The following is a 26,689-nucleotide window of genomic DNA, read 5'->3' on the forward strand; positions in this document are numbered from 1 at the left end:
AGATGGCCCATGAGCAGAGAATATGTGCCAGGAGATCAGGGGCACTGCCCCACATGGGGACAGAACACACATTGCTGGGCACACCAACCCAGCACAGAGGGTAAAATAGGCAGAGGTGAATTTATGCAGCTGAGCTGTGGTCCTGCAGTTGTCCTGCATGAGGCTTTTGTTTCAGGCTGGCTTAGCTTGCACCACAAAGCCATAAAATCCTGAAGGGAAGAGTGGAGGGTGCTCAGCACCCAGCAGAGCAGTGATTCACTGTGGTGTTAATGTGGCCTGTTCCAGAGGCAGTGCAGCAGAGCCTGGGACAGGACCAGAGGCTGGGATGGGGCCAGAGGCTGGGATGGGGCCAGAGCCTGCTGTGGTCAAGGTCTTTCCCAGCTCAGCTGGCTGCTGGAGCAGAGGGAGGCTCAGCAGCAGCATCTCTAAAAGGCCCCTCTCGTTTCTGTTTGTTCCCCTCTTCCCAGGAAAGAGCAACCCCTACTGTGAGGTGACCATGGGCTCCCAGTGCCACATCACCAAGACCATCCAGGACACCCTGAATCCCAAGTGGAATTCCAACTGCCAGTTCTTCATCAAGGACCTGGAGCAGGACGTGCTGTGCATCACGGTGTTCGAGCGGGACCAGTTCTCCCCGGACGGTGCGTGGGGCTGCCCTGCCCAGGGCACTGCAAAGCTCTGGGAGCAGGAGCATTCCTGCTGGGCTGGGAGAGGATCTTTAAACATAGCCCAGATTTGACCCTCTTTACATATTGAGGAGTCAATTTGCCCTCGCTCCACCCCAATATCAGCACAAAAAAGATGCAACTCCCTCTGGGTTTTGGGAGTTCCTTTTTTTGTGCACTTGACAACAACAGAAGTGTGGTTTGTAATTCTGCTAAAACTTCAGAAAGCTCTGGGTGCTGCCTGCACATGGAATTCAGGCAGGAGGAAGGGAAATGACTTTGAGTTCCTGCTATATGCAGTAACAGTAGCAAAAATGAGCCCAGGATTCCAAACCCAACAGAATCTTGGAACAGTTTGGCTTGGAAAGGACCTTAAGGATCATCCAGTTCCAGCCCACATTGCAGTATCCACATTGCTCCAAGCCCCATCCAGAGAGGCCTTGCACACTTCCAGGGATGGGGATTCCTCTTATTCTTATTTCACAAGCTGAGAAAAACACGTGGGGCATCTCAGGGTGTATTTTGGGGTCACAATCTCTCAGGCAGTGTTTGGATTGGACTGATACTGGCTCATTGACCTCATTGCTGGGCTGATGCCCTACTTGGCTCTGTCATCTCTAGCAGGTTCAGTCAGGTTTCACTGAGAACTTTGGCCTTCTGCTAACATATCATAAAATCAAAAGTCCTTGTAGTGAGGCAGCTGTGAATTCCACAGTGGTTTTTTTCCACTCTTTGGCCTGTTTAGTTTTAATGCTGCTGCTGTTTAAAGTGTTCTGGCTAAATCCCCTTGCATGCAGCTTGGCAGCCTTTGGCCCTCTTCAAGTGCACAGCTGGAGTTGGACTGGGGGATTGTTTTCATTTTTATTGTGTGTGGGTGGAAGTTCAGGTCCATTCTGCAGACTCTGGTTTCCCTCTCCTGAGCACTCTGTGTTTTCTGCATTCCAGACTTTTTGGGCAGGACAGAGATCCGTGTGGCAGACATCAAGAAGGACCAGGGCTCCAAGGGACCAGTGACAAAGTGTCTCCTCCTGCACGAAGTCCCCACGGGAGAGATCGTGGTGCGCCTGGACCTGCAGCTCTTTGATGAGCCTTAGGAGGGAGGGGCTGCAGTGGGAATTCAGCCAAGTCCCTGCAGAGGCTCTGCAGGAGCTGTCACAGAGCCCTCACTGGTGTGGCACCAAACTGCTGCTGGCCCTTCGCACGTCAGAGGGTTATCAAAGCAAACAGGAGCATCTTTGTGCCTTGATAATTCTCACTGAACACGTGGATCCCAATTTAGTGGGGAGATCTCCCTCAATCTCTCTGTGTGGAACTTGGCCTTGGTTTCCTGGGCTGGTGAAACAACCCTGTTGTTCCTTGTGCTGCAGTTGGGATGGCTGGCAAAGCACGTGGGTGGCTGTGCTTGCTCCAGATTCCCTTTAATCCCGTGGAGGAGGCAGTGTGGGTGTTTTGGAGGCTTTCTGAGGGCTTTGCCCCTTCAGGAGTTCTGTGCCTATTGCTCAGCAGAGTGGTGTGTAAATGTGAGTGAATGGAAGGAGCAGTTTCACAGCAAGAAGATCTTGGAAGGTCTTCACGATGGTACTGAAAAAACTTAGAAAATAAATAGTCTATATCTATAAACAGAGAAGATTCTATTAACATACCACTTCATGACTCGTGTTACCCCTGGAATAAAAGGTGTCCAGGCCTTCTGCACAGAGATGAATTGCACTCCAGAAGAGTCCAGCCCTCGGTCCCTGGGAGTGGCTGCTGTGCCAGGGCTGAGCTCAGAGCCCTGCTGGGTGTTGTGTGCACCCCCAGGTGCTGCTTTACTGCTGGGGAAGAGGAAACAATGGTGGCTGCAGCCGAGGCAGCTGCAGAGCTGTGCAGAGCAGCCCGAGTGTGGAGCTGAGCTGTGCCCGGGGTGGGCACAGTGGGACCCCAAAGCCAGCCAGGGCTGTGCCAGGGCTGTGCCAGGGCTCTGCCAGGGCTGTGCCAGGGCTCTGCCAGGGCTCTACCAGGGCTGTGCCAGGGCTGTGCCAGGGCTGTGGCAGGGCTGTGGCAGGGCTGTCGCAGGGCTGTGCCAGGGCTGTGCCAGGGCTGTGACAGGGCTGTGACAGGGCTGTGCCAGGGCTCTGCCAGGGCTCTGCCAGGGCTGTGCCAGGGCTGTGCCAGGGCTGTGCCAGGGCTGTGGCAGGACTGTGACAGGGCTGTGACAGGGCTCTGCCAGGGCTGTGCCAGGGCTGTGGCAGGGCTGTGCCAGGGCTGTGACAGGGCTCTGCCAGGGCTGTGCCAGGGCTGTGGCAGGGCTGTCGCAGGGCTGTGGCAGGGCTCTGCCAGGGCTGTGCCAGGGCTGTGCCAGGGCTGTGCCAGGGCTGTGGCAGGGCTGTGGCAGGGCTCTGCCAGGGCTGTGCCAGGGCTGTGCCAGGGCTGTGCCAGGGCTCTGCCAGGGCTGTGGCAGGGCTCTGCCAGGGCTGTGCCAGGGCTGTGCCAGGGCTCTGCCAGGGCTGTGGCAGGGCTCTGCCAGGGCTGTGCCAGGGCTGTCGCAGGGCTGTCGCAGGGCTCTGCCAGGGCTGTGCCAGGGCTCTGCCAGGGCTGTGCCAGGGCTCTGCCAGGGCTCTGCCAGGGCTGTGACAGGGCTGTGCCAGGGCTCTGCCAGGGCTCTGCCAGGGCTGTGGCAGGGCTGTGCCAGGGCTGTGGCAGGGCTGTGGCAGGGCTGTGCCAGGGCTCTGCCAGGGCTGTGCCAGGGCTGTCGCAGGGCTGTGGCAGGGCTGTGCCAGGGCTCTGCCAGGGCTCTGCCAGGGCTGTGCCAGGGCTCTGCCAGGGCTGTGCCAGGGCTGTGCCAGGGCTCTGCCAGGGCTCTGCCAGGGCTGTGCCAGGGCTCTGCCAGGGCTGTGCCAGGGCTGTGCCAGGGCTCTGCCAGGGCTCTGCCAGGGCTCTGCCAGGGCTCTCCATCCCTGCACGGGTAACACGCCCCGGCCACGTCCCCGTCTGAGTCGGGCACCGGCTCTGCCCCCGGCCCCGGGGACAGGAGTCAAACTCCTCTTTGTTCTGCTGGGGTTCCTGCCGCGCATCCCGCGCTGTTTCTGTAAGGACTTGGCTCCGGAGGGGCGGCGCCAGCCCGTGTCATTCGCATGTGAACGTTCTGTGGAGCTGTCGTTCGGTTTTGGTGTTCCCTGCATGTCCTCAGTGCTGGCTCCCACCTCTCCTGTGTCGGCGGTGTTCTCTAGCACTCCAAGTCTTATTGGTTTCCATTAGGAAATTAGGATATATCCATAACAGGTAGGTAGGTCGGTATGGTAATAAGTGTAAACTGTGCTGGGAAGTGTCTGTGTATTATAATTTCCTAAAAGACCACTGTAATGTTACAAGCAATGGGAAGGAAGAAAAAAAAAAAAAAAAGTATGTTGGAGGGACAACAAAGTTTACATTTCATACTTTTCAGAATCGCTTTATTATTTATTTATTGAAGATAGTGTAGAATTTTGTATCAGAAATGACAGACATACTTATGTATTTTTTGAAACAAAACAGAGATACACACTTTAGTTAGAAACTTTCAACTGACCACATTTTAGAGGGAGTGTGACTTCCTAGGCATGCATTTGTTTACCACTAACTGGCTGAAAACACTATTAAGAGAACTTTAAGTTTCTATTTTTCAATGTTGTTAAGAAAATTGTTTCAATTAAAATATGTAAATAGTACTAAACCCATGCTTTCCTAATTCCATATCAATACATTTTATGAAATATAATGTATATGAAAATACACATTGTTGTGGTAGGATAAAAAAGTGATAAAATCTATTACTGGAGTACCATTAAATGTCATTGTCTAACCTTTTATTGCTGTGCTAATTTTACTCAGTGCTGCCAACAGGGCGAACGTTCATTTCAGCGTTTCACAAGTAACATCACTTTGTTAATAGTGTCATTTCACCAGCATTAGTTACAGTGACAGCTGGACTGGCCAACAGGACAAAAAATCCTCGTGGCTGGAATGAGGAACCTCGGGCAGGGTTTTGGAGGGAGCCCCAAGGAGCTGCAGCTACCTGAGGCTCGTCTGGAAGTGGGGAACCCTTCACTCAGAGCCCCTCTGAGTGCAACCCACGGACATCAGAGAATCCCGGAACGGTTCGGGCTGGGAGGGACCCAAAATCCCAGCCACCTTCCCCACAGACCGAGCTTCCTGGAGCCCACAACCCCCACATCCCAAACCTGGGGCTGGCAAAGCCCTCCCAGCCCATGGAACCCCAGCTGTGCCCTGTCCCCACCTTGTCACCCCAGTGCCACCTGCAGGGACGGGCACTGCAAAGCCCCGGGCGGTGCTGGAGAGTGAACCCGCCCCGGCTGGGCTGCCTCAGTGCTGAGCGCCTGCCCTGGGCTGCGGATTTGGCTCTGAGCTCACCCTGAGCCAAAACTGGCAAATCACAGCTCCTTTTTTTGTAGATGCACTTCATTACCCAGTACTTTCTCAATGTGAGTGACTATTTCAGTGCTCATTTTACCCTTTAGAAAGAGTTCAGTCATTTTTTGTTACATGTGAGGATTGGGCTGGGCAACATTGTAGGTAATGGAGTTTTGTTTTTTCTTACAACCATCTCAAAAGTGAGATGTGCCAAGCGCAGAGTGACTCCAGACTGCTGCTTGTCACGGTGAGATCTCAGCTCACTCACACGCAGCAGCCACAGCCTTGAAGCAGGGAGAGGCTGGAACCGGGAGAAATTGCCTGCAGGGTTTGCTGTGTGTAAATTCCACATGCTTTACTCAGCCTCTCCCCTCCGTGCACATCCCTGTACCCAGAGCTCTGTCCGTATTTATAGAAATATGGGATTATTGTACATAGAGTGTAAAAAACCAGCTCTGGAGTCACTGACAAATACTGAGCAAATCTCACAGAAAAGCGTTTGAAGGCACCCACTTCTGTTTGTTCATTGAAATATGTGAAAAGGAGCGTCCTTGGGAAATTACTTCTCTGTATGTAGGAGGATATATTTAGGATCTCATTAAAAAATAAAGAACTCAGTGAGAGTCTGTTAAATGGCCCTAATTACTTGGTAGAGTTGCCAAAGGCTCTCTGTGACCGTGGGTCAATCCTTGTTTGCCTGTAAAGCTGCCAAAGCAACACTGTCCCTGGATTTAGGGACCAGTCTGGGATCTGACTGTGCTGTGCAAGCACTTCTAAGAAACCCAGAGAAAAATTCTGCTGTCTGTAGAATTTGTATGATCCTAAAAATTGTGAAGGCATTATAATAAAAATATCTGGCAATAGGAGAAAAAGTTAGTCTTCCTTTTGTGAAAATGCAATTAATTTGTATTGTTCATTTCCAGCACATTTAACTATTCCTCAGTAAAATATCTGTACTGTGATGATGGCTCCTTTTGGTTTTTAAGGCAGCACTTTTTCTCATAATTCAATTTGAACTGACTTCAGTTGCTGTGAATGTCTTGTTCCCTCAGTCACCCTGGTTAAACAATTCCATTTACAGACAAGGAACAGCTAAACCAGAGTCCTTAGCTGGAGCATCCACAAAATAATAAAAAAACTTCTGTTAAACACTTAGGATTATTTTAAAAAATATATTAGTATTTTGTTAATTTGACTTATTACTACACAACTGCTACATTAGTCCCTGACCTACAATAAAAACACATGGCAGTGAATTTGGGATAAAATGAAAGGGTGAAAGGGCAGAGGAAAAGGAAAAGATCAATTTAAAAGGGGCAGACAGAAAGACAAGGAAAGAGAGAGGAAAAGAGATCATCAGTCCTGGGAGCAGTGTGGTTCCAGATGAGGGGATGTCACCAGAACAGCCCTGACACCAGAGACAATTCCTTTTCCCAGTGCAGGAGTCTCCTTTGGTGTGGAGAAGAAAGAAAGGAAGGAGAATTGGGGTTCCCCTTCCCCTTGTCCATCCTCTCAGTAATTTCCATCATCAGATGGATCCGGGGAGCTGATTCCTCCTGACAGGCAGCAGCTCCCACTGGAACTGTGCTGTGCCCCCTGGCACAGCTCTGCCTCCTCATCTGCTTCCCATGTTTAGGGATGTTTAGGACATCAGTGTTCCCCAAAGACAGCTCTTTGTCACATTTGCCTTGTTCTTGGAGAAGCTGCTTGTTGCTGCTGTTATCCCCTGGGCAGCTCTTGCTTGGGATGGCTCCTGGTCACTCTGCTTTGCCCCTCGGGAGAGCTGGGTGGCATTTTCCTTTTGGGACAGCTCCAGGGCACTCCAGTTATCCCCTGGGGACAGCCCGGTGCCATCTGCCCTGGGCACATCCTTCAGGTCATCATCCCACGGGACATGGAAGACAGACACCTCCAGCAGCAGGGAGCACACAGCAGCGTTCTGAACAGGGATAACCCAGCACAGCACAGCAACAACCACTTTGTGCCATCCTGATTTCATCAAACATTTTCCTGTTTGAGAGAAGAACAGGGGCAGGAATGAAAACCGTGAGCTGTTGAGCTGCAATGTTGAGTTTTCATTTCGGACCAGGAACTGCTGGATATCAATCCCAGCTTTGCAGCAATTTGTTCAGCCAGGCAGACATGTCCTCTCTGCTCTCCCAGCAAGTACTTCAACCACATTAACTGGGAGAGGTTTGTCTTTTCTCCCACTCCGTGCTGCCATGACCCAGAGACCCCCAGCCCACCTGAACGTGCACAGCCCCGCCATGGCATCTCCCCTCACAGCCCCGCCATGGCATCTCCCCTTCCCTCACAGCCCCGCCATGGCATCTCCCCTCACAGCCCCGCCATGGCATCTCCCCTTCCCTCACAGCCCCGCCATGGCATCTCCCCTCACAGCCCCGCCATGGCATCTCCCCTCACAGCCCCACCATGGCATCTCCCCTCATAGCCCCGCCATGGCATCTCCCCTCACAGCCCCGCCATGGCATCTCCCCTTCCCTCACAGCCCCGCCATGGCATCTCCCCTCACAGCCCCGCCATGGCATCTCCCCTTCCCTCAACAGCCCCGCCATGGCATCTCCCCTCACAGCCCCGCCATGGCATCTCCCCTCACAGCCCCACCATGGCATCTCCCCTCATAGCCCCGCCATCTCCCCTCACAGCCCCGCCATGGCATCTCCCCTCACAGCCCCGCCATGGCATCGCCCCTCACAGCCCCGCCATGGCATCTCCCCTCACAGCCCCGCCATGGCATCGCCCCTCACAGCCCCGCCATGGCATCTCCCCTCACAGCCCCGCCATGGCATCTCCCCTCACAGCCCCGCCATGGCATCGCCCCTCACAGCCCCGCCATGGCATCTCCCCTCACAGCCCCGCCATGGCATCTCCCCTCACAGCCCCACCATGGCATCTCCCCTCACAGCCCCGCCATGGCATCTCCCCTCACAGCCCCGCCATGGCATCTCCCCTCACAGCCTCGCCATGGCATCTCCCCTCACAGCCCCGCCATGGCATCTCCCCTCACAGCCCCACCATGGCCCCTCACAGCCCCGCCATGGCCCCTCACAGCCCCACCATGGCATCTCCCCTCACGCCCCTTCCCGCCCCTCTCCATTCCCGCCCTCAGGGCTGAGGCGGCGCTCGGGCGCCCCCTGGCGGAGAGCGGGGACGAGCGGGACCATCTCTCCTTCTCTCCCCCTCTCCTCCCTTCCCTCCCTTCCCCTCCTTTTCCCCTCTCCCGTCTCTCCTACTCCCCCATCTCTCTCACTCCCCGTTTCCCCGACCCTCCCGTCCCGCTCCCTTCCTTCCCCTCCCCGTGTCCTTGAGCGCGGGGTCGGAGCCGAGCGCGGCCCCTCCCGTTCCTGCGGCCCCTCCTCTTCCTGCCGGGGCCGTTGCTGCCGGCGAGCGGCGAGCGGCGCAGGTGAGGCGGGGGCGGGCCGGGCTCGCAGGTGAGGCGGGGGCGGGCCGGGCTCGCAGGTGAGGGAGGGAGCGGGGCCGGGCTCGCAGGTGAGGGAGGGAGCGGGGCCGGGCTCGCAGGTGAGGCGGGGGCGGGCCGGGCTCGCAGGTGAGGGAGGGAGCGGGGCCGGGCTCGCAGGTGAGGGGGGGGCGGGCCGGGCTCGCAGGTGAGGGAGGGAGCGGGGCCGGGCTCGCAGGTGAGGCGGGGGCGGGCCGGGCTCGCAGGTGAGGGAGGGAGCGGGGCCGGGCTGGCAGGTGAGGGAGGGAGCGGGGCCGGGCGCGCAGGTGAGGCGGGGGCGGGCCGGGCTCGCAGGTGAGGCGGGGGCGGGCCGGGCTCGCAGGTGAGGCGGGGGCGGGCCGGGCTCGCAGGTGAGGCGGGGGCGGGGCGGGCTCGCAGGTGAGGGAGGGAGCGGGGCCGGGCTCGCAGGTGAGGGAGGGAGCGGGGCCGGTTCCTGGGGGCTCAGTCCATCCCCTCTCCCCAAATCCCAGCGGGGATCGCTCAGTTCACACCGCCAGGGAGGGTGAACCCCCCCTTTCCCAGCTGGCTCCCTCGGGAGGGTGAGGGTTCTGCATATGGTTCTTTAATTAATCAGGCAAGTTGGTTGGAATCGGGGCTACCGAGTTATGAGAAGGTCACTTTCGGAGCAATAATTGGATTTTAAAAGTGCGTTTATTGATCATTCTGTTTAAGTAGTATTTATAAAGGGTTTTATGGCCGTATGAAATTCAGTTGCTATCTTTGTCAGGCGGAATGAAATGACTGGATCGTAAATAAAAGGTGTTAATGAGCTCCGTTATCACAAGCTGGTGACTTAGTACCTTACAGTGAGGACTGATCCGGTCCAAGAGTTTGTCCTTTTCCTTCTCTGGGTTATCAGAAGGGCAGTTCGGTATGTGCAGGAGATATAAACGCTGCTTGTTCTTTAATTAACCTTGAGGAGTTGGTTTGACCTACTTTTTTGTTTGGCAGTGGAGCGGGCAAAGGAGTTGTTGCCCTCTCAGTGTCTGCATTTCCCTAAGGATTCCCATGAATAAAGAGGAATAGGCTGATGTGTAACTGGTGTGTCCACTTAACGTTGCATTCTTCCACTTTGATTTTACATAAGGACTGCCATTGTCACCTGCTGAGGTTCTGCCCTGGCTGTGTCCCCAGATAACCCAGAATCACTGGAATTGTTGACAGAGGGAAATAGTGAGTGCTATCGATCTGGTTTGGGTTCCAGGATTGCACCCCTGCCTGGCACCAGCGAGGGAGTTTGGCCACTGCTGGGATACAAAGGCTGAACTCAGTGAATCTGTAACCTGAGTGCTGATCCAGATGTTGCTGTGGAATACCAAAAACGTGCTGTGATGGCCTCCTTTGTACCAGGTCGTAAGTCTTGATGCTTTAATCCAAGGGAATAGGAAATTGGGCTGTTGCTGAATGTAGGTACAGGGAGAAGGGAGTGATTTGTTTCAGCAGTTACTGCTCAGCATCAAGCTTATGCCCAGTTTACACTGGCATGAGTTTGCTGAAGGGCAAGAAAGGCAATAAAATAAAAAACAGAAAAGTAAAGGTGATAAAAATGTATCCTGGGAATTCTGCAGCACGAAACAAACCTGTGCTCCTGTTATCATACCAGGAAAAAAGTAAATTGTGAATTAATTTTCATTTACGTTGTACTGCTACTACTTCTTAAATAGTAATTAATTAGAAATGTAAATTAATTACTTTAAGCTTAAGGAGAGCAGGGTTAGATAGGATTTTGGGCAGGAATTGTTCCTGGCACAGGGTGCCCAGAGCAGCTGTGGCTGCCCCTGGATCCCTGGCAGTGCCCAAGGCCAGGCTGGACACTGGGGCTGGAGCAATGGGACAGTGGGAGGTGTCTCTGCCATGGCTGGGGTGGGATGAGTGGGATTTAATGTCCCTTCTAACCCAAACCATTCTGGGATTCTGTGATTTTAATATTAGTTTGTAAAAGAAAAAAAGTACTGCTGAATTTTAGTAGGGATTTCTTTAATATATCAGGCTAAAGATAAGACTTGTGCCCTGGAAGTTCTTTTTAAAAAAGGGATATTTAACAGGATTTTTGTACACATGTGTCTGTAGGTTCTTTATGATGTAGCAGCATCTGAAGACATCCCTGTGGCTTTTGTGTCACGCTGAGTAACAACATGGGACATTGTTTCGTGGGACGGGGAGCCATGATTCCAAGGAAGCTGAAGCCCTTTCTCTGCAGGATGCTGTCGGGTTACAAACCCAAAAATGACATCAAGGACTCCTACAAAATTCTGGAGCTGGAGGAAGGATGTTCCCCCGACGAGGTCAGGAATTCCTACCGCACCCTCGCCAAAAAATACCACCCGGACAGCAGCTCGGGCATGGCCGACTCCAAGGCCTTCATCAGGGTGGAGGAGGCCTACAGGGTCGTGCTCAGCGACCTGTCGGCCAAGCAGAAATCCGAGGCTGCAGAGGAGGAGGACGAGGAGCAGCTGAAAGGCAAATCCCTGCAGCACAGACACTACCTGAGCTTCGAGGGCGTGGGCATCGGCACGCCCAGCCAGCGGGAGAAGCAGTACATGCAGTTCCGCGTGGACCGCGCCAGCGAGCAGGTGCTGCAGTACCGGCAGCAGCGGCTGGAGCGCCGCTACGCCGGCAGCCACCTCAGCACGGCCAAGGACGTGCGCCAGAGCAAGAAGGTGAAGATCACCCAGGCCGTGGAGCGGCTGGTGGAGGATCTCATCCAGGAGTCCATGGCCAAGGGCGATTTCGACAACCTCAGCGGCAAAGGGAAGCCGCTGCAGAAGTTCTCGCACAGCCCCCACATCGACCCCATGACCCACAACCTGAACAGGATCCTGATCGACAACGGCTACCAGCCCGAGTGGATCCTGCTGCAGAAGGAGATCCGCGAGACCATCGAGCGGCTGAGGAAGAGCGTGGTGGCCGCCAGGAGGAAGCTGGGCGAGCCCATGACGCTGCCGGAGCAGAAGCAGTGGGGCCGCGTGTGCGAGCAGCTGGCCGAGGACATCAGGAAACTCAACAAGAGGGTCGACGACTTCAACCTGGTGGTGCCCATCCTGAGCAGGCAGATGGTGCATTTCAGCACGGACAAGGAGATCCTCAGGGCACGGAAGATGTACGAGGCCGTGCTGGAAAAGGGCTCTGATCCAGACACCAAGGAAAACCAGGGCGAGAAGGGCAAATGGTTTGGGTGGAAGTCTTCTCTCATGAAGTGGTTAAAACTCTCACCGAAATAATTTCATGCTGATTGTTCCCCTCGAGGTTTTGGAATGCACTTTATTAATGAAATGTAGCACTAGAGAAATGTCAGGTTCGCTGAAAATGTCAAATGCACGCTGTCACCTTACTTGAAGGAAATTTGGTTGTGCGATGAGCATGAGTATTACTAATAATTGAGTTATTTTTAAATATTATTAAATGAAATGTGCCAGTTTGGCGTGTGGTAGAGTTCATTTTTCTCATCATTAGTGTGGGGCTGGGTGTTGGATCTGGGCTGGAGGCAGTGCTGACCATTGCAGGGTGGTTTTACTGTTTTTGTGCCCTTCACACCTCCCACCCTGAGCAGCTGCTGGCTGGGTTAAACCACAGCAGCAACAAATCAGTTCTTCTCTTGCAGGTCCTTTTCCTTCTGCTGCAATCCAAATCAATGCTTCACTCCAGCACAGACCACAATCACTTTGACAGTCTCTTATCACTTCAAAAGGGAAATGGAGGCATAAGAAAAACACAATGCCTTGCTGTGCCCTGTTTGACCTTTGCACTCTCATTTCAATTTTTACAGTTCATGAATTTTTGGCTGCATATTGTTTAAAAGTACATTCACCTCTTTAAGGTTAAATTCAGTGAAGGAAGGGTTCTGGCTGTCTTGGGTTGGACTTTACATGTGCACAAGTCCATTTTTGCATCTTTAACTCAGAGGTCTTGGAAATTTATTTATTGGTGAGCACCCCTTGCCATGGGCAGGGACATCTTCCAGCTCTGTGTATGAATGTTTATTTCCATCGTTTATTCTTGTTTACAATGAAAACTGTTAATTAAAGATACTTTTCTGAAGGTCCTTATAATACTCTGCAAAACCCCACGTTTTGATTCTCATTGTGGTCTGCAGGAATTGGATCAGAATTGCTGTTCAAACCCAGTGGAGGATTTCAGGAGCAAATCCAATCCATGGCACAAGGGTAAAATAGAAACCAGGGTGCAAGAAATGGGACCCACTCTGGCTCACAAAGAAGCACCAGCACTTTCAATACCAGATATATTCAAAATAATGAGTGAATCAGCAGGCTGAGGGATTTTTATGTTTTTATTGAAACCACTTGGGTTTAAATGGGGCAGGTGTGACCTGACCGAGGCACTTTAAATCAAAAACTGCCAGGCACAAAAATCCACTTCTGCAACATTTACAGTGAGGGTGGGAAAAATAATTCCCACTTTTATTTTCCCCAGGTGTGTAGAGGAGCTCAGTGTTTCAGGGCTTGCCTATAATTCTCTTGCTCTGAGCTCCCAAAACTTTAAGAGCAGAGTTTAGACAATACTGAGGAATATCAACTACTGCACACAGAAAAGCCAGGAGAGAATGGCCTTCAGAAGGAATTTTTCTGGCTGACACTGGACTGTTAATTTGAATTTGAAAAATGTTGTTTTATGACTGTGAAGAGTGCAATCATTGCCAACCCCAGAGCCAAACCCACGTTGTTTATTTTTATTCCCAGAACCTCCTATTTGTTGGTCTAATAACCACATCTTGTGGCTTGAAAGGATTAAGTGACATTTTAATATGAAGACAAAATATTATATACATACATAATTTTATATATTATGAAGATACAGTGTTTGAGGTATCAGTTTTTCTGAGGGTGAGGAATCTATTTCATGCCCAACAGGACAGGTAGGAATGGCTTGAAAGATTTAAACAAAGTATTGAGAAGAAAATCTTCCCTTTTCTAAGCACTGTAAGTGTGGAGTGCTGGTGAGGATTTCTCAGTTTCAGGGCAGTAACATCTTGGGATGAAGAAAACTCTGAGGAGAAGGAATAAAGGAGAAGCAAAAGCAGGGCATCTTGTAAAAGAAATCTCTAATGATAAATCTTTATTGTTAGTGGGAGGAGGTGCCCCTCTGAGGGAACAGGGTGTGTGGGGTCTGGACTTGATGGAACACAGAGTGTTCATGTAAGTTAAAGTTTAAAAAAGGAGAGAGACTTTGAGTACAATCTGATTTTTCAGTTCCATGTCTGTGAAATGTGCCCTCTAATGCTCCAAATGCTGGCTTTGACCCAGTTCCTTTCTTTGCCCAGGTTTTATTCAACATCTGTCTTCTGTCCCTTACTTGTTTGGCTGTTTTAGTTTAGAGTTTATTGAGTGTTTGTTATCCCCATATTGCTCGTGCTGTAGGTTCCCTTCCCACCCTTTCCATGATTGATCCTATGAATTAGAGTTTATTAATTCCGTTTAGTTTTGTCAGGAAAATTAACCCACAAACACCAGAGGTTGTGTCCAAAAAGGAGACTGAGGAGTCCTTTTGGCTTTGTTGGAATAAAGGGAGAGCCCATGGGACATTCCCCTGGGATCTCAGATTTTTGGAGCACTCAGTCTCCTTTTATCCCAATTTCCCTCTCTCTGTCCCCACTGATTGAGGCACAGACTCCCCTGAGATACCTGAGATTCCCCTCTAATGTACAACCCTCCCTGTTAATTTTTAATTCTTACACAATTCATAGTTTTCCCCCATTGCTTCTTTAATCTTCCGATATCCAATTTCATTTCTCAGCAAACCTACAGTTTGTTTGGAAAGGCAAATCTCTTTTCTATTCATCAATCAGTGGAATCCATCCCATCGTTTCTTTTACCTCTCCGTGCTAACCTTATCTCCCAGCAGATCCACAGCTTGTTTGTAAAGACAAATGCGACATTCCTCTCAGTTTCATTAAACCAGACAGCGCACTGAGGTTTAAGAGCGTTCAGGGGTGAAGTTTATCTGTTCCAACAGGGGACCTGCCTGGCAATATTGTGTGGCCGGGGATCATTATGGGGTGTGAGGGCCGTGAGGGGGCGGCCATGGCGGGCGGGGCTGCGCCGTGAAGGGAGGGGGCGGGGCCTAAAGGGAAAGGCGGGAGCGCGCTGGCCCCGCCCCTTCCCTCCCCGCCCGAACGGGAACGGGCGGGGCTTGTGGCGCGTGGCGTCGCATTGACCAATCAGAGCGCTCTATCCTCACCCGGCCCCCGGCTGAAGCGCAGCGCTCGGTTCTGATTAGTCAGCGGCGGCGTCAATCAAGGGAGGCTCGGTGCCCGCAGGCGGAAGCGTCTCGCCCAGGAGCGGGTACGTGCGGCCGCGCCGGGCCGGGCGGCACCGGCACCGGCACCGGCACCGGCACCGGCAGCGGGGCTGGAGCGGGAACGGGAGCGGGGTGCGGATGGGGAGAGGGAGCGGTTTGAGCAGCGGGAGAGGCACGGGCAGTCAGAGAGGCACCCGCGCCGTGAGGGACCCCCGGGCCGCTCCCCCGGCACGTCCCGGTGTGGCACGGATCGTCCGCGCCTGAGGGCGGTCTCTCTCTCCGCGGAGAGCTGGGGTCTGTAGTTAAGTTAAAAGGAAAAAAAAAAAAAAAAAGTCTTGTTTTGTCTAAATAGCAGTTTATTCGGTCGGGCCGTGGGCATTGCTGCAGCGTGGGTCGTGGCTCGTCCTGTTTGCTTCCACCCGCACTTGAGTCAAAATCGGCCTCTGCAGAATTGCGAAATCGGGATTATTTTTCCTTCCCTGCCTCCTCAAGTCCTCAAACTTTAATAGCGCTCTTAAAGAGCCCCCGCTGCGGGCAGTTCTGGGGCTGAGCAGCAAATTCCTGACGAGGGATAAATCATGGATGGGGTTGGGAGGGACCTTAAATCCCACCTAGTGTCCAGCCTGGGATGTGGCCTCCTAATTAATGTAAATATCAGTATTAATTAGTTTGCCACACAGCCTTTTTTATGTATAAATTCATTTTAAACTTCCTTTCTTAGCTCTTTCTGTAATACTTAAAAGTTCGACAGCAGAGCCCAGTGCTGTGGAATAGGGAGAACTGAAAGTGAAAGTGCAGGAAATCACTGAAATAAGTGGGAAAATGACAGTGGGTGTAACAGAAGTGTTCACATAAACTCCTGATATGCTTTTCATTCTCTGTGTGTGGGGAAATGGGTGACCTAAAGGATATTCTGATGAGCTGCTGTGAAAGGTGCATCTTCTTCAAGGAAAACTTGAATATTCTACATCACTTTAAGTTTTTTCCCTTTCTCCTTCTAACTTTTTCTCTTTTTAGAAACGTGGTTCTGTTCTTTATTAACCCAGTGATATTCCACGTGAAGGCATTTTTCTTCCTGCAGAATTTTGAATTTCCTTGCACTGCTTTCAGTATTTTGTTGAAGTGAAACCAGCTCATTTTGGGAGAGAAAAGCTGATGTTCAGGTGGAAATGCTGAGCTGCTGTTGTGTTTCCTGTCTGCATGCCAGAGCAGTGGGTTTAGCCTCAATGCTGGCATTACAGCTCCACTTGTGCTCACTTTGTTCAGTCTCCAGTTTATTCCTGCTGTTGTGTTTCTGTTTGCTGGATGTGAGTGAGGAATGTTCCTGCCTGCCCTTGGAAAGGGGAGGAGGCTGATGGTGGGAAGGGCATTGAAGGACAGGAATGCCAAGGGCTTCACCTCTTTCCTCCTTGGGAGGTGTGTGTGGGTGGAAGAGCTGAAATCACAGAGTGAGTTCTGCAGCTTTATCCAGGTGGGAAATTCCAGCTGGAAGCACCTGGCTCCAGCAGGAGTGTGTGTGCAGTTCCTGTGTGTGCAGCTGTCCCTGTGAATGGGGACAAGCTCCAGCCTGGCTCCTGCACTGCCCATGGAGCTCAGCTTTGCAGTGGGGATGGTTCTTTTCAGTGCAGTTTATTGTTTTCTGCTTTTTCTAAAGCTGTTGAGAATTACAGGTCATGGAATGATTTGGGTTGGGAGAAATCCCAAATCCCACCCAGAGCCACCCCTGCCATGGCAGGGACACCTCCCACTGTCCCATTGCTCCAGCCCCAGTGTCCAGCCTGGAACTGAACATTCCAGGGATCCAGGGACAGCCCTAAAGGAGTGAGCCACTCTTCACAGGGTGCTCAAGAATCCAGCTAAAAAATCCTGGATGTAAGAAAAGGAAAGCACTGAGAGAGAGGAGGGAAGAGACCTTCCCAAGGGACCTGAACAGAACATCCCTGTGGGGAAAAAGAGCCATGAGGCCACAGTGGGCATGGACAGGCAGAGAGCCAGAGGTGTCCTGGGCTGGGGAATGAGAAATAGGAAAGGGATTGGGATTGGGATTGGGATTGTGCCCCTGAGCCCCCCCAGGTGTGACCCTACCTGCAGAGCTGCCCCAGCCAGGGAGGAGCTGGAGCTGCTGCAGAGCCCAGAGGAGGCAGCAGGATGAGCAGAGGATGGAGCAGCTCTGCTGGCAGGAAAGGCTGGCACAGCTGGGATTGTTCACCTGCACAGGAGAAGCTTTGGCTGAGCTCAGTGTGGCCTTGCAGGGCCTGAAGGAGCTGCAGGAAACATGGAGAGAGACAATTCCCAAGGGATGGAGGGACAGACACAGGGAATGGAGGGACAGACACAGGGAATGGAGGGACAGACCCAGGGAATGGAGGGACAAGACCCAGGGAAGGGCTCCCAGTGCCAGAGGGCAGGGCTGGGTGGGATCTTGGGCAGGAATTGTTCCCTGGCAGGGTGGTCAGGGCTGGCACAGCTGTGGCTGTTCCTGGATCCCTGGAATGTTCAGTTCCAGGTTGGACACTGGGGCTGGAGCAATGGGACACTGGGAGGTGTCCCCATGGCAGGGGTGGCACTGGGTGGGATTTGGGATCCCTCCCAACCCAAACCATTCCAGGATTCCCTGTTTTTGCCTGCAGCCACTCCCAGCAAGGCTCAGCCTGGAGAAAAGGAGGCTCAGGGGGGACCTTGTGGCTCTGCACAACTCCCTGACAGGAGGGGCAGGGAAAGGGGACAGGGACAGGAGGAGAGGGAACAGCCTCAGGCTGGGCCAGGGCAGGCTCAGATTAGAGATTAAATAGAAAATTTCCCTCCAGAGTGGTCAGGACTGGGATGAGCTGCCCAGGGTGGAGTCACTGTCTGGGGGAGTGTTCAGGATGTGGCCCTTGGGGACAGGGTTTGGGTGCTGCTGGATGATCTCAATGGGCTTTTTCCACCCTGCTGATCCTGAAATTGTGTAGGAGCACAGTCCTGGGATTCCCTGTGGGATGAGCAGGGATCTGAGCTCTGCCAGGGCAAGGTGTCACTGAGGACAATAACTGCATGGCTGGGCCCAGGTGCTGGACAAATTAAAATAACCTTGGAACTGAGTGATTGATTTTAATATCTGAGGTGGCATCACAAGTGTGGGTTTCTGGATTCTGGAGGCCAAACTTGTGGATGTTATTCACAGGAGGTGACTTGTGTTTGTAGCATAGGTAAACTGTTTATTTATTGATTTGATTCCACCTCTTCTCACTGCTCTTATCACCCAGAAAATGTTCTCCATCAGTCTCTGCTGTCTCATGGTCCTGAAGGACATTTTTGTTAGTCTTCACCAAAGGAATTATGGCAGGTTGGGAAATGCAGAATTGACAAATTAGACAATACTAAACCAAATTAGACAATACTAAACCAAAATAGACAATGCTAAACCAAATGAGAATGGTGCTCAGAGCAGCTGTGAGTCAGTTAATTAACTTTGCTTTCCTCTTCCCATCTGGAAAAGTTCCCTGTGACCTTTTCTCTGTGCAGAGGCACCTTCTTCACCCTCAGAATCAGTTGATTTGCTGAGTTGGGCTCTTTTTCTCTGTGTTAAAAAAGGCTCTAAATCATATTATCTGTTAGATTGGAGACTGGTATTTAATTGAGTATTTAATTGAGACTCCTTGACATGACTTAAAGGTCAAGTTGTGCCATCAGCTTTTGGGTTGTGTGGTGATTTTCCTTTGCAGTTCTGTGCATGTAGCTCAGTGCAGCATTAACAGAGTTGATTGTGGAATGGTTTGGGTTGGGAGGGCTTTAGAACAACCTCATTCCCTCTCCTGACATGGGAGAGGCAAATTCCACTGGAAGGTTCTGTATAAAAACCTGAATTCTGTAAAATCACCCAGACTGTAACTCATGAGAATTGTCCAACACCTCGAGATGTTCCTGATTGATTCTGACCTCACCCTTGGCTGTGTTGCAGGCACTCAGGAGCTGCTGATGGAAGAGCCCAGGAGAGAGAGCCAAGGCAGCAAGGCAACGTGAGCTGTGCCCAGGGCAGTGTGAGCTGTGCCCAGGGCAGTGTGAGCTGTGCCCAGAGAAGGAAGATCAGTGCCCAGAGAAGGGAGATCAGTGCCCAGAGAAGGGAGACCTGTGCCCAGGGCAGTGTGAGCTGTGCCCAGGGCAGTGTGGGCAGTGCCCAGAGAAGGAAGATCAGTGCCCAGAGAAGGGAGATCAGTGCCCAGAGAAGGGAGATCAGTGCCCAGAGAAGGGAGAGCTGTGCCCAGGGCAGTGTGGGCAGTACCCAGGCCACTGTTGGCCAAACCCAGGGTAGTGTGAGCTGTGCCCAGGGCACTGTTGGCTGTGCCCAAGACACTTTGGGCTGTGCCCAGGGCACTGTTGGCCATAGCCAGGACACTGGCAGTACCCAGGGCATTGTTGGCCATACCAGGGCACTGTTGGCCATAGCCAGGACACTTTTGGCAGTACACAGGGCACTGTTGACCATAGCCAGGACACTTGGGGCAGTACCCAGGGCACTGTTGGCCATACCAGGGCACTGTTGACCATAGCCAGGACACTTGGGGCAGTACCCAGGGCACTGTTGGCCATAGCCAGGACACTTTGGGCAGTACACAGGGCACTGTTGACCATAGCCAGGACACTTGGGGCAGTACCCAGGGCACTGTTGGCCATAGCCAGGACACTGGCAGTACCCAGGGCACTGTTGGCCATACCAGGGCACTGTTGACCATAGCCAGGACACTTGGGGCAGTACCCAGGGCACTGTTGGCCATACCAGGGCACTGTTGGCCATAGCCAGGACACTTTGGGCAGTGCCCAGGGCTCTGTTGGCACAGCCAGGAGGGCACTGTGACCCCTGGCCATGGCAGGCTTCCTGGACAATTTCCGCTGGCCCGAGTGCGAGTGCATCGACTGGAGCGAGCGCCGCAACGCCGTCGCCTCCATCGTGGCCGGGGTGCTGGTGAGCAGGCACAGGGGCTGGGCAGGCTCACAGCAACACAACAGGCATTTCTTAAAAACCCTTTAAAGGGTTCACCTCAGGCAGCACCACAGCCTGGCTCCACCCAGGATGGACTCAGAGTCACGAGTTTCACACTTGTATCAGTTTTGGTTCGTTGTCCAATCCCAGCTCCAGGATCTGCAGTCCCATCCTCCCAGATTCTCTACTCAGTTCTCTCTGTTTGCACTTTTTGGGGCTGGACAAGGATTGTTGTGTGTGATTGAGCTGGGAGGAGAACTTGAAGTTCAGTCACACACCAGTGCAGTGCAGAATCTGGGAAATATGAAAGCTGAAACTTAAGGCATCAGGGACCCACAAACAGTCACACTTGTGCCTCAAGTTCTCCCTCTTAACTTCCCCAAATCCAGCCTGTTCACTCCAGGGGTTGTCAGCAGCATTTTCACAAGTCCTGTGATGTTGCTGATCATGAACCATTTCTGCCCTCTCTTCTTGAAAACAAACCCTCATGGATTTCCTGCAGAATTGGATCTGTTAGAACTGGTCTGTTCTGCATCATCTCCATCTCATGTGTGTTCAGAGTTTGGATTCTTGTTCTTAAGAGGAACAAGGAACAGGGAATTTTACAGAAATTGCACAGGGAATTTCATAGAATCCCTGACTGGTTTGGGTTGGGAGGGACCTTAAATCCCATCCAGCTCCACCCCTGGCAGGGACACCTCCCACTGTCCCAGGCTGCTCCAGCCCCAGTGTCCAGCCTGGAAGGACATTCCCAGGGATCCAGGGGCAGCCACAGCTGCCCTGGGCATAAATTTATCCATACCCCACCCCTTAATTTAAACAGAAAGTGTGACAGATTCCCAAGCACTCCTCTGAAAACAGGAATGCTGAGATTAGTGCATATTTAAATCCCTTTCCAGAAGAATTGGTGCTTGCTACAATTGATGCCCAGTCAAACCAGTGCTGTCCAGAGCAGGTTTCCCAGGCTGTGCTGTGGCCCAGGCTCAGCCCTGTGTCTGTTTTTGCCAGTTTTTCACAGGCTGGTGGATCATGATCGACGCTGCCGTGGTTTACCCGCGGCCGGAGCAGCTGAACCACGCCTTCCACACCTGTGGGGTCTTCTCCACTCTGGCCTTCTTCATGTGAGTCCTGGGGACAGGACTGGGCCCTGCAACACCAGCACCCAGCCAGCCTCTGCAGAAATCAGAGCATCCTGGAATGGCTTGGCTTGGGTTGGGGTGGGTTGGGTTGGATTGGGTTGGATTGGATTGGGTTGGGTTGGATTGAGTTGGGTTGGATTGGGTTGGGTTGGATTGGGTTGGGTTGAGTTGGGTTGGATTGGGTTGGGTTGGATTGGGTTGGATTGGGTTGGGTTGGATTGGGTTGGGTTGGGTTGGGTTGGATTGGGTTGGGTTGGATTGGGTTGGATTGGGTTGGATTGGATTGGGTTGGGTTGGATTGAGTTGGGTTGGATTGGGTTGGGTTGAGTTGGGTTGGATTGGGTTGGGTTGGATTGGGTTGGATTGGGTTGGGTTGGATTGGGGTGGGTTGGATTGGGTTGGATTGAGTTGGGTTGGATTGGGTTGAGTTGGGTTGGATTGGGTTGGATTGGGTTGGGTTGGATTGGGTTGGGTTGGATTGGGTTGGGTTGGATTGGATTGGGTTGGGGTGGGTTGGATTGGGTTGGGTTGGGTTGGGTTGGGTTGGATTGGATTGGGTTAGGTTGGATTGAGTTGGGTTGGATTGGGTTGGGTTGGATTGGGTTGAGTTGGGTTGGATTGGGTTGGATTGGGTTGGGTTGGATTGGGTTGGGTTGGATTGGGTTGGGTTGGGTTGGGTTGGATTGGGTTGGATTGGGTTGGGTTGGATTGGATTGGGTTGGGGTGGGTTGGATTGGGTTGGATTGGGTTGGGTTGGATTGGATTGGGTTGGGGTGGGTTGGATTGGATTGGGTTGGGTTGGATTGGGTTGGGTTGGATTGGGTTGGATTGGGTTGGATTGGGTTGGGTTGGATTGGATTGGGTTGGGTGTGGTTGGGTTGGGTGTGGTTGGGTTGGATTGGGTTGGGTGTGGTTGGGTTGGGTGTGGTTGGGTTGGATTGGATTGGGTTGGGTTGGATTGGGTTGGGTTGAGTTGGGTTGGATTGGGTTGGGTTGGATTGGGTTGGGTTGGATTGGGTTGGGTTGGATTGGATTGGGTTGGGGTGGGTTGGATTGGATTGGGTTGGGTTGGATTGGGTTGGGTTGGATTGGGTTGGATTGGGTTGGATTGGGTTGGGTTGGATTGGATTGGATTGAGTTGGGTTGGATTGGGTTGGGTTGAGTTGGGTTGGGTTGGATTGGATTGGGTTGGATTGGGTTGGGTTGGGTTGGGTTGGGATGGGTTGAGTTGGGTTGGATTGGGTTGGGTTGGGTTGGGTTGGGTTGAGTTGGGTTGGATTGGGTTGGGTTGAGTTGGGTTGGATTGGGTTGGATTGGATTGGATTGGGTTGGGTTGGGTTGGGTTGGGTTGGGAGGGACCCTAAATCCCCCCCAGTGCCACCCCATCCATGGCAGGGACACCTCCCAGTGTCCCAATGTCCAGCCTGGCCCTGGGCACTGCCAGGGGTGGGAATCCAGTACTTACCTCAATATGAAACAATTGCCTGCATTTCCCTCTGGTTTTACTATTTTTACAGCTGTTCCTTGCCCTAAGCTTCCTCAAACAGGATGGGTAACAATAGCTTGCCTTTTGTCATGGAGATGTAAATAAAAGTAACAGCTTGTATTGGATCATTCAATATTGGCAAGAAAAAAGGACAGTTTGGGATTTGTGACTACACAGGATGCCAGGGAATTTTCCCAGAATTTGTCACATATTAAAAAATGAAAAAAAAAAAATCTGGGGTTTTAATTAGAACTGTCAATTGATTTTCTTTACTTAGAACTCTCAATTGATTTTCTCTGTAATCTGAAGTGTATTTTCCTTTTTTTTTTTTTTTTATCCCCAGGATAAATGCTGTATCAAATGCACAGGTGAGAGGAGACAGCTACAGTGATGGATGCTTAGGAAGAACAGGTAAATTAACTCTACAAATCCTGCTCAGGTGAAGGACTGATCATTTACCTGCAGGGGTTTTTTTCCAAGTGGAAAATGAAAGAAATAAATGTGGTGAAAGAAATAATCAGAAGATAAGGAGTAGGAGAGAACTTCTGTGAATTAGTTTCTTTACAGAATTAAGCCTTGGAGAGAAGTGCTGGCTTTGTTAAAAAGGGAACTTGGTGCAATTCAACTTCTGGATGTCTTGATTTCCTAAACTTTCCCTGCAAATCCTGGATTGCTGCTGGGAGAGGAGAAGTCAGTTCCTGCCTGGGGTGGCTTTGGAGCAGGATTCCCTGGGGATGTGTCACAAACATTTCATTTCCTCTGTGTCACTGCTCTGGGTGTCCCTCTGTCCTCTCTGCTTCCCTCAGAATTCCATTTCCCACATGGATCCCAGCAGCCTGTTCCACAGGGTTTGTAAATTTGGAAGGATTTACTGCTATTCAAGTGGCCTGTGGTGTTTTTCTGTGTGTCATTCATGATCCAGCTCCAGAGAACCTTTGCACAGGAATATTTTTCCTTCCCAATGACTGAGCAGCTGGATTTTGTCCTTGACCCTTGGGTTTAACCCTTCCCATTTGTGAGCTCATGTATTCCATCCTCCTGAGCTGGATTGCCTGGCCCTATGGATAAAACTTCACATTTATGGATAAAACTCCACATTTATGGATAAAACTCCACATTTAGGGATAAAAATCCACATTTATGGATCCACATTTATGGATAAAACTCCACATTTATGGATAAAAATCCACATTTATGGATAGAAATCCACATTTATGGATCCACATTTATGGATAAAACTCCACATTTATGGATAAAACTCCACATTTGACTCTCCCCTGCAGGGGCTCGGATCTGGCTCTTCATTGGCTTCATGTTGATGTTTGGATCCCTCATTGCTTCCATGTGGATCCTCTTTGGAGCATATGTTACACAGAGTAAGTTGGGATGGTTTCTCCTCTAGGAAAGGGCTTTTCTTGCCAGCTTTTGGCAGGAAATCCACAGGGATGGGAGCCTGTGGTCTTTGGGAAATGTGTGACACAGCATCCAGGTTTTAGTCTGAGATTGATACTGGGATATCCTGTTAAATCCAGCTCCCAATGATTGGAAAATCCTGTTAAACCCAGCTCCCAGTAACTGGAATTTTGTGTTAAATCCAGCTCCCTGTAACTGGAGTATCCTGTTAAATCCCCTCCCAGTTACTGGAATTGCATGCTAAACTCAGCTCCCAGTAACTGGAATATGCTATTAAATACAGCTCCCAGTAACTGGAAAATCCTGTTAAACCCAGCTCCCAGTAACTGGAATAGCCTGTTAAATCCAGCTCCCAGTAACTGGAATTTTGTGTTAACTCCAGCTCCCAGTAACTGGAATATCCTCTTAACTCCCTCTCCCAGTAACTGGAATATCCTGTTAAACCCCCTCCTAGTAACTGGAATATCCTGATAAATCCCCCTGCCAGAATTAAAGTGTTTCCTCTGTTCCTCCTCTGCAGACACTAATGTGTACCCTGGCTTAGCAGTGTTTTTCCAGAATGCATTGATATTTTTCAGGTAAGTTCCCTGGGCAGATTCCCCTCCTTCCAAAGGGATTTTCCTGCTTCCCTCCACTGACATTCCTGGAAAAGCAGCTCTGTTTTCCACTCCCTTTGCTGCAGAGCTTGGGACCAAGGTTTGCTTTGCCCCTGCCTGGGTGTGCAGCTGTGGATGGCCAGGCATGCCCAGGGATTTCTGGATGAGGGATTTTCAGTGTTTTTGGAAAATGGCAATTCTTCACCTCTGTCCTACAGTCCCTTGGCTTCCCTTCCAGCTGGGGAATTCAATTCCCCTTTTCCAGACTATTCCACACCAATGTCTCAGTTCTCTGCTATTTGATATTCCCTGGCTGAGCTCACACTTATAAAGAGTGACAGTTCCTTTTTGTAAGAGCATGCTGGTGTGTTTTCTATCAGCACACTGGATTTATTTCAAGTAATGTTATTAAATCTATCATGTAACAGTTGAAAATCGATTTGGAGTCTCTCATAACTCTTTTTAGCTGTGGAATGCATTTTGCAATCCATGGGTTTTATTAATAAAAGGCTCTGAAAGTGTTAAACAGCCCAAAATCAGTCACTGGAAGTTTCATTTTGAATTCCTGGCTGATCCTTTTCCTTCCAGCCCCACCCCAGGTGCTCTGCAGTGTCCTGGATTGATGGGCTCTGGGAAATGAAGGATATTCCTGCAGGAAACAGCAGCTCCTAAATCCCCTCTGGGACTGGAAACTGCTGAAGGCAGATTTTGAAATTTTTTTTATTTTTATTTAGAATCCCAGAAGGTTTGGGTTGGAAAGGACCTTAAAGCCCATCCAGTCCCACCTGGGCAGGGACAACTCCCACTGTCCCAAACCCTGCCTGGGATCCAGGGGCACCACATCTTGTGGAATTTTGGAAATCAGATTGTAATGTGGATCTGATTCTCTACCACAGCCTTAATATTCTTCCTGATCTGTCCATAAAAATGGAATTGTTCAGGTTTTATCCCAGCACATCCTGTTATGTTGAGCTGATTCCCAGGTGCCAGAGTGACTCTTGCTACTTTGGACTCCCTGAATTTCAGAATTCCAGCCTTTTCCTCCAGATGGGCTGTGAAACTGGATGGTTTTTTGTTTGAGCTTCACTTGGCTCCCACAATCCCAGCCATGCACAGGAAACCAAATATAAACACCAAACCCAAATCCTGATCTGGCTACAAGTTCAGGGCTGGGCTGTTGCACAGGATAAGATTTCAGGGTATTGTTAAAATCACCTTATGTGTGGTCTGATTGTTATTTCTCTTTTTTCCCCTCAGCACTCTGATCTACAAGTTTGGGAGAACAGAAGAGCTGTGGGGCTGAGCTCCCTGGCTGAGCTGCCATGTGCTTCTTCATGTAGATAATTCAGTCCTTTGTCCTTGGTTTGCTTCCCAAACTGTGGAACTGAGACAATTCCAGGCTCTGTCCAAGGCTGCTCTTCTCCCAGGACACACTTGTGAATATGTACATAGGACATTTCAAAGGGAATGGCAGGCTGCCAGGCTTTCCTGCTGCAATCTCCAAAAATCCACAGCTTCCCATCCCAGTTTCATCTTCCAAACCTCCACAATTAGTGAGCAAACAGGACAGAGCCCACCCCTGGAGCAGGGGGAAGAGCTGATTTTAAGAATTTTATATTATTGTTCAGATAAATATAAAGTAGTTTCTTTTTTTTTTTTTTTTTTTTTTTTTTTTTTTTTTTTCTGGTAAAAGGTTATGGGTTTTTAAGCAAGTCCCTACACTCAGCAGGTTGTGCATGGCAAAGCAAAATATTCCTGACTTGTGATGGCTCTGGCACAAAAGGACATTTGCTGGCACCACAATCCTTGGAATTAATTTCATGCTGCTCAGTGTAAGAGATGCCAGTTGGTATTTAATGTATTTCCTGATATTAGAATAAAAAAAACTCCAACAAACTGATGCCAGTTTTGTTCTTGATATTGAGAATAAATGAGTCAGAGCAGTGTCTGCTGCTGGTGCAAGTGTCACTGGCTCCAGAGGATAATGCTGATAATTGAATTTTCCTGACCTGGGAGTGGAGTATGGATGGATTTATTGCTCACAGCCCAACCTTGTAATTATTTCAAGTCCCAATAAATTCTAGGAGTGACTCACACCCAGTTTAAGAGCTGCTGTTGTCTCAGTTAAAATGTATTTACCTCTTAGCATTTTATGGCTGTTCCCATTAATGAGTGCTTGAAATCCAGTTTCATCTCAGTGGAGAGAAACAGAAAGTGAGGCTGATGCTGTTTCACCTCCCTGGAGTGTTCCTGCAGATCCATTTGCTGGGGCTGAGTCCTGCTCACAACTTCTCTGTGGTTTTCCCAG

At 50.9% G+C, this 26,689-nt stretch overlaps 4 protein-coding genes across 7 annotated transcripts in view; 3 read left to right on the top strand and 1 right to left on the bottom strand.

Annotated features, from left to right (window-relative positions):
- Nucleotides 1–4,491, top strand: part of ITSN1 (intersectin 1) — a 115,525-nt gene extending 111,034 nt beyond the window's left edge. The window contains exons 38-40 of one of the 2 annotated variants that reach the window (XM_079312302.1): nucleotides 468–641; nucleotides 1,611–2,603; nucleotides 3,546–4,491. In XM_079312302.1, coding sequence (XP_079168428.1) covers nucleotides 468–641; nucleotides 1,611–1,759 — 323 coding nt within the window. In that variant the 3' untranslated portion in view covers nucleotides 1,760–2,603; nucleotides 3,546–4,491. The remainder of the gene's footprint in view (nucleotides 1–467; nucleotides 642–1,610; nucleotides 2,604–3,545) is intronic. The other variant, XM_079312303.1, reaches the window with a different exon arrangement.
- Nucleotides 1–26,689, bottom strand: part of IFNAR2 (interferon alpha and beta receptor subunit 2) — an 844,054-nt gene that overhangs the window by 728,208 nt on the left and 89,157 nt on the right. The gene's annotated exons all lie outside the window — the stretch shown is intronic.
- On the top strand, nucleotides 8,278–11,964 carry DNAJC28 (DnaJ heat shock protein family (Hsp40) member C28). 2 transcript variants are annotated; one of them, XM_079312792.1, is made up of 3 exons: nucleotides 8,278–8,478; nucleotides 9,620–9,885; nucleotides 10,603–11,964. In XM_079312792.1, exon 3 carries the CDS (start codon nucleotides 10,668–10,670, stop codon nucleotides 11,751–11,753), a length of 1,086 nt encoding a protein of 361 aa, XP_079168918.1. In that variant the 5' UTR covers nucleotides 8,278–8,478; nucleotides 9,620–9,885; nucleotides 10,603–10,667; the 3' UTR covers nucleotides 11,754–11,964. The 2 variants fall into 2 exon arrangements, with proteins under 2 accessions (XP_079168918.1, XP_079168917.1); XM_079312791.1 differs by having other exon boundaries at nucleotides 9,620–9,882.
- Nucleotides 19,591–26,366, top strand: TMEM50B (transmembrane protein 50B). Its single transcript, XM_079313048.1, has 6 exons — nucleotides 19,591–19,729; nucleotides 20,756–20,868; nucleotides 22,716–22,783; nucleotides 23,656–23,748; nucleotides 24,306–24,363; nucleotides 25,639–26,366. Exons 1-6 carry the CDS (start codon nucleotides 19,631–19,633, stop codon nucleotides 25,682–25,684), a joined length of 477 nt encoding a protein of 158 aa, XP_079169174.1. The 5' UTR covers nucleotides 19,591–19,630; the 3' UTR covers nucleotides 25,685–26,366.

Source organism: Erithacus rubecula (genome assembly GCF_903797595.1).
Source record: "Erithacus rubecula genome assembly, chromosome: 1".
Taxonomy (NCBI): Eukaryota; Metazoa; Chordata; class Aves; order Passeriformes; family Muscicapidae; genus Erithacus; species Erithacus rubecula.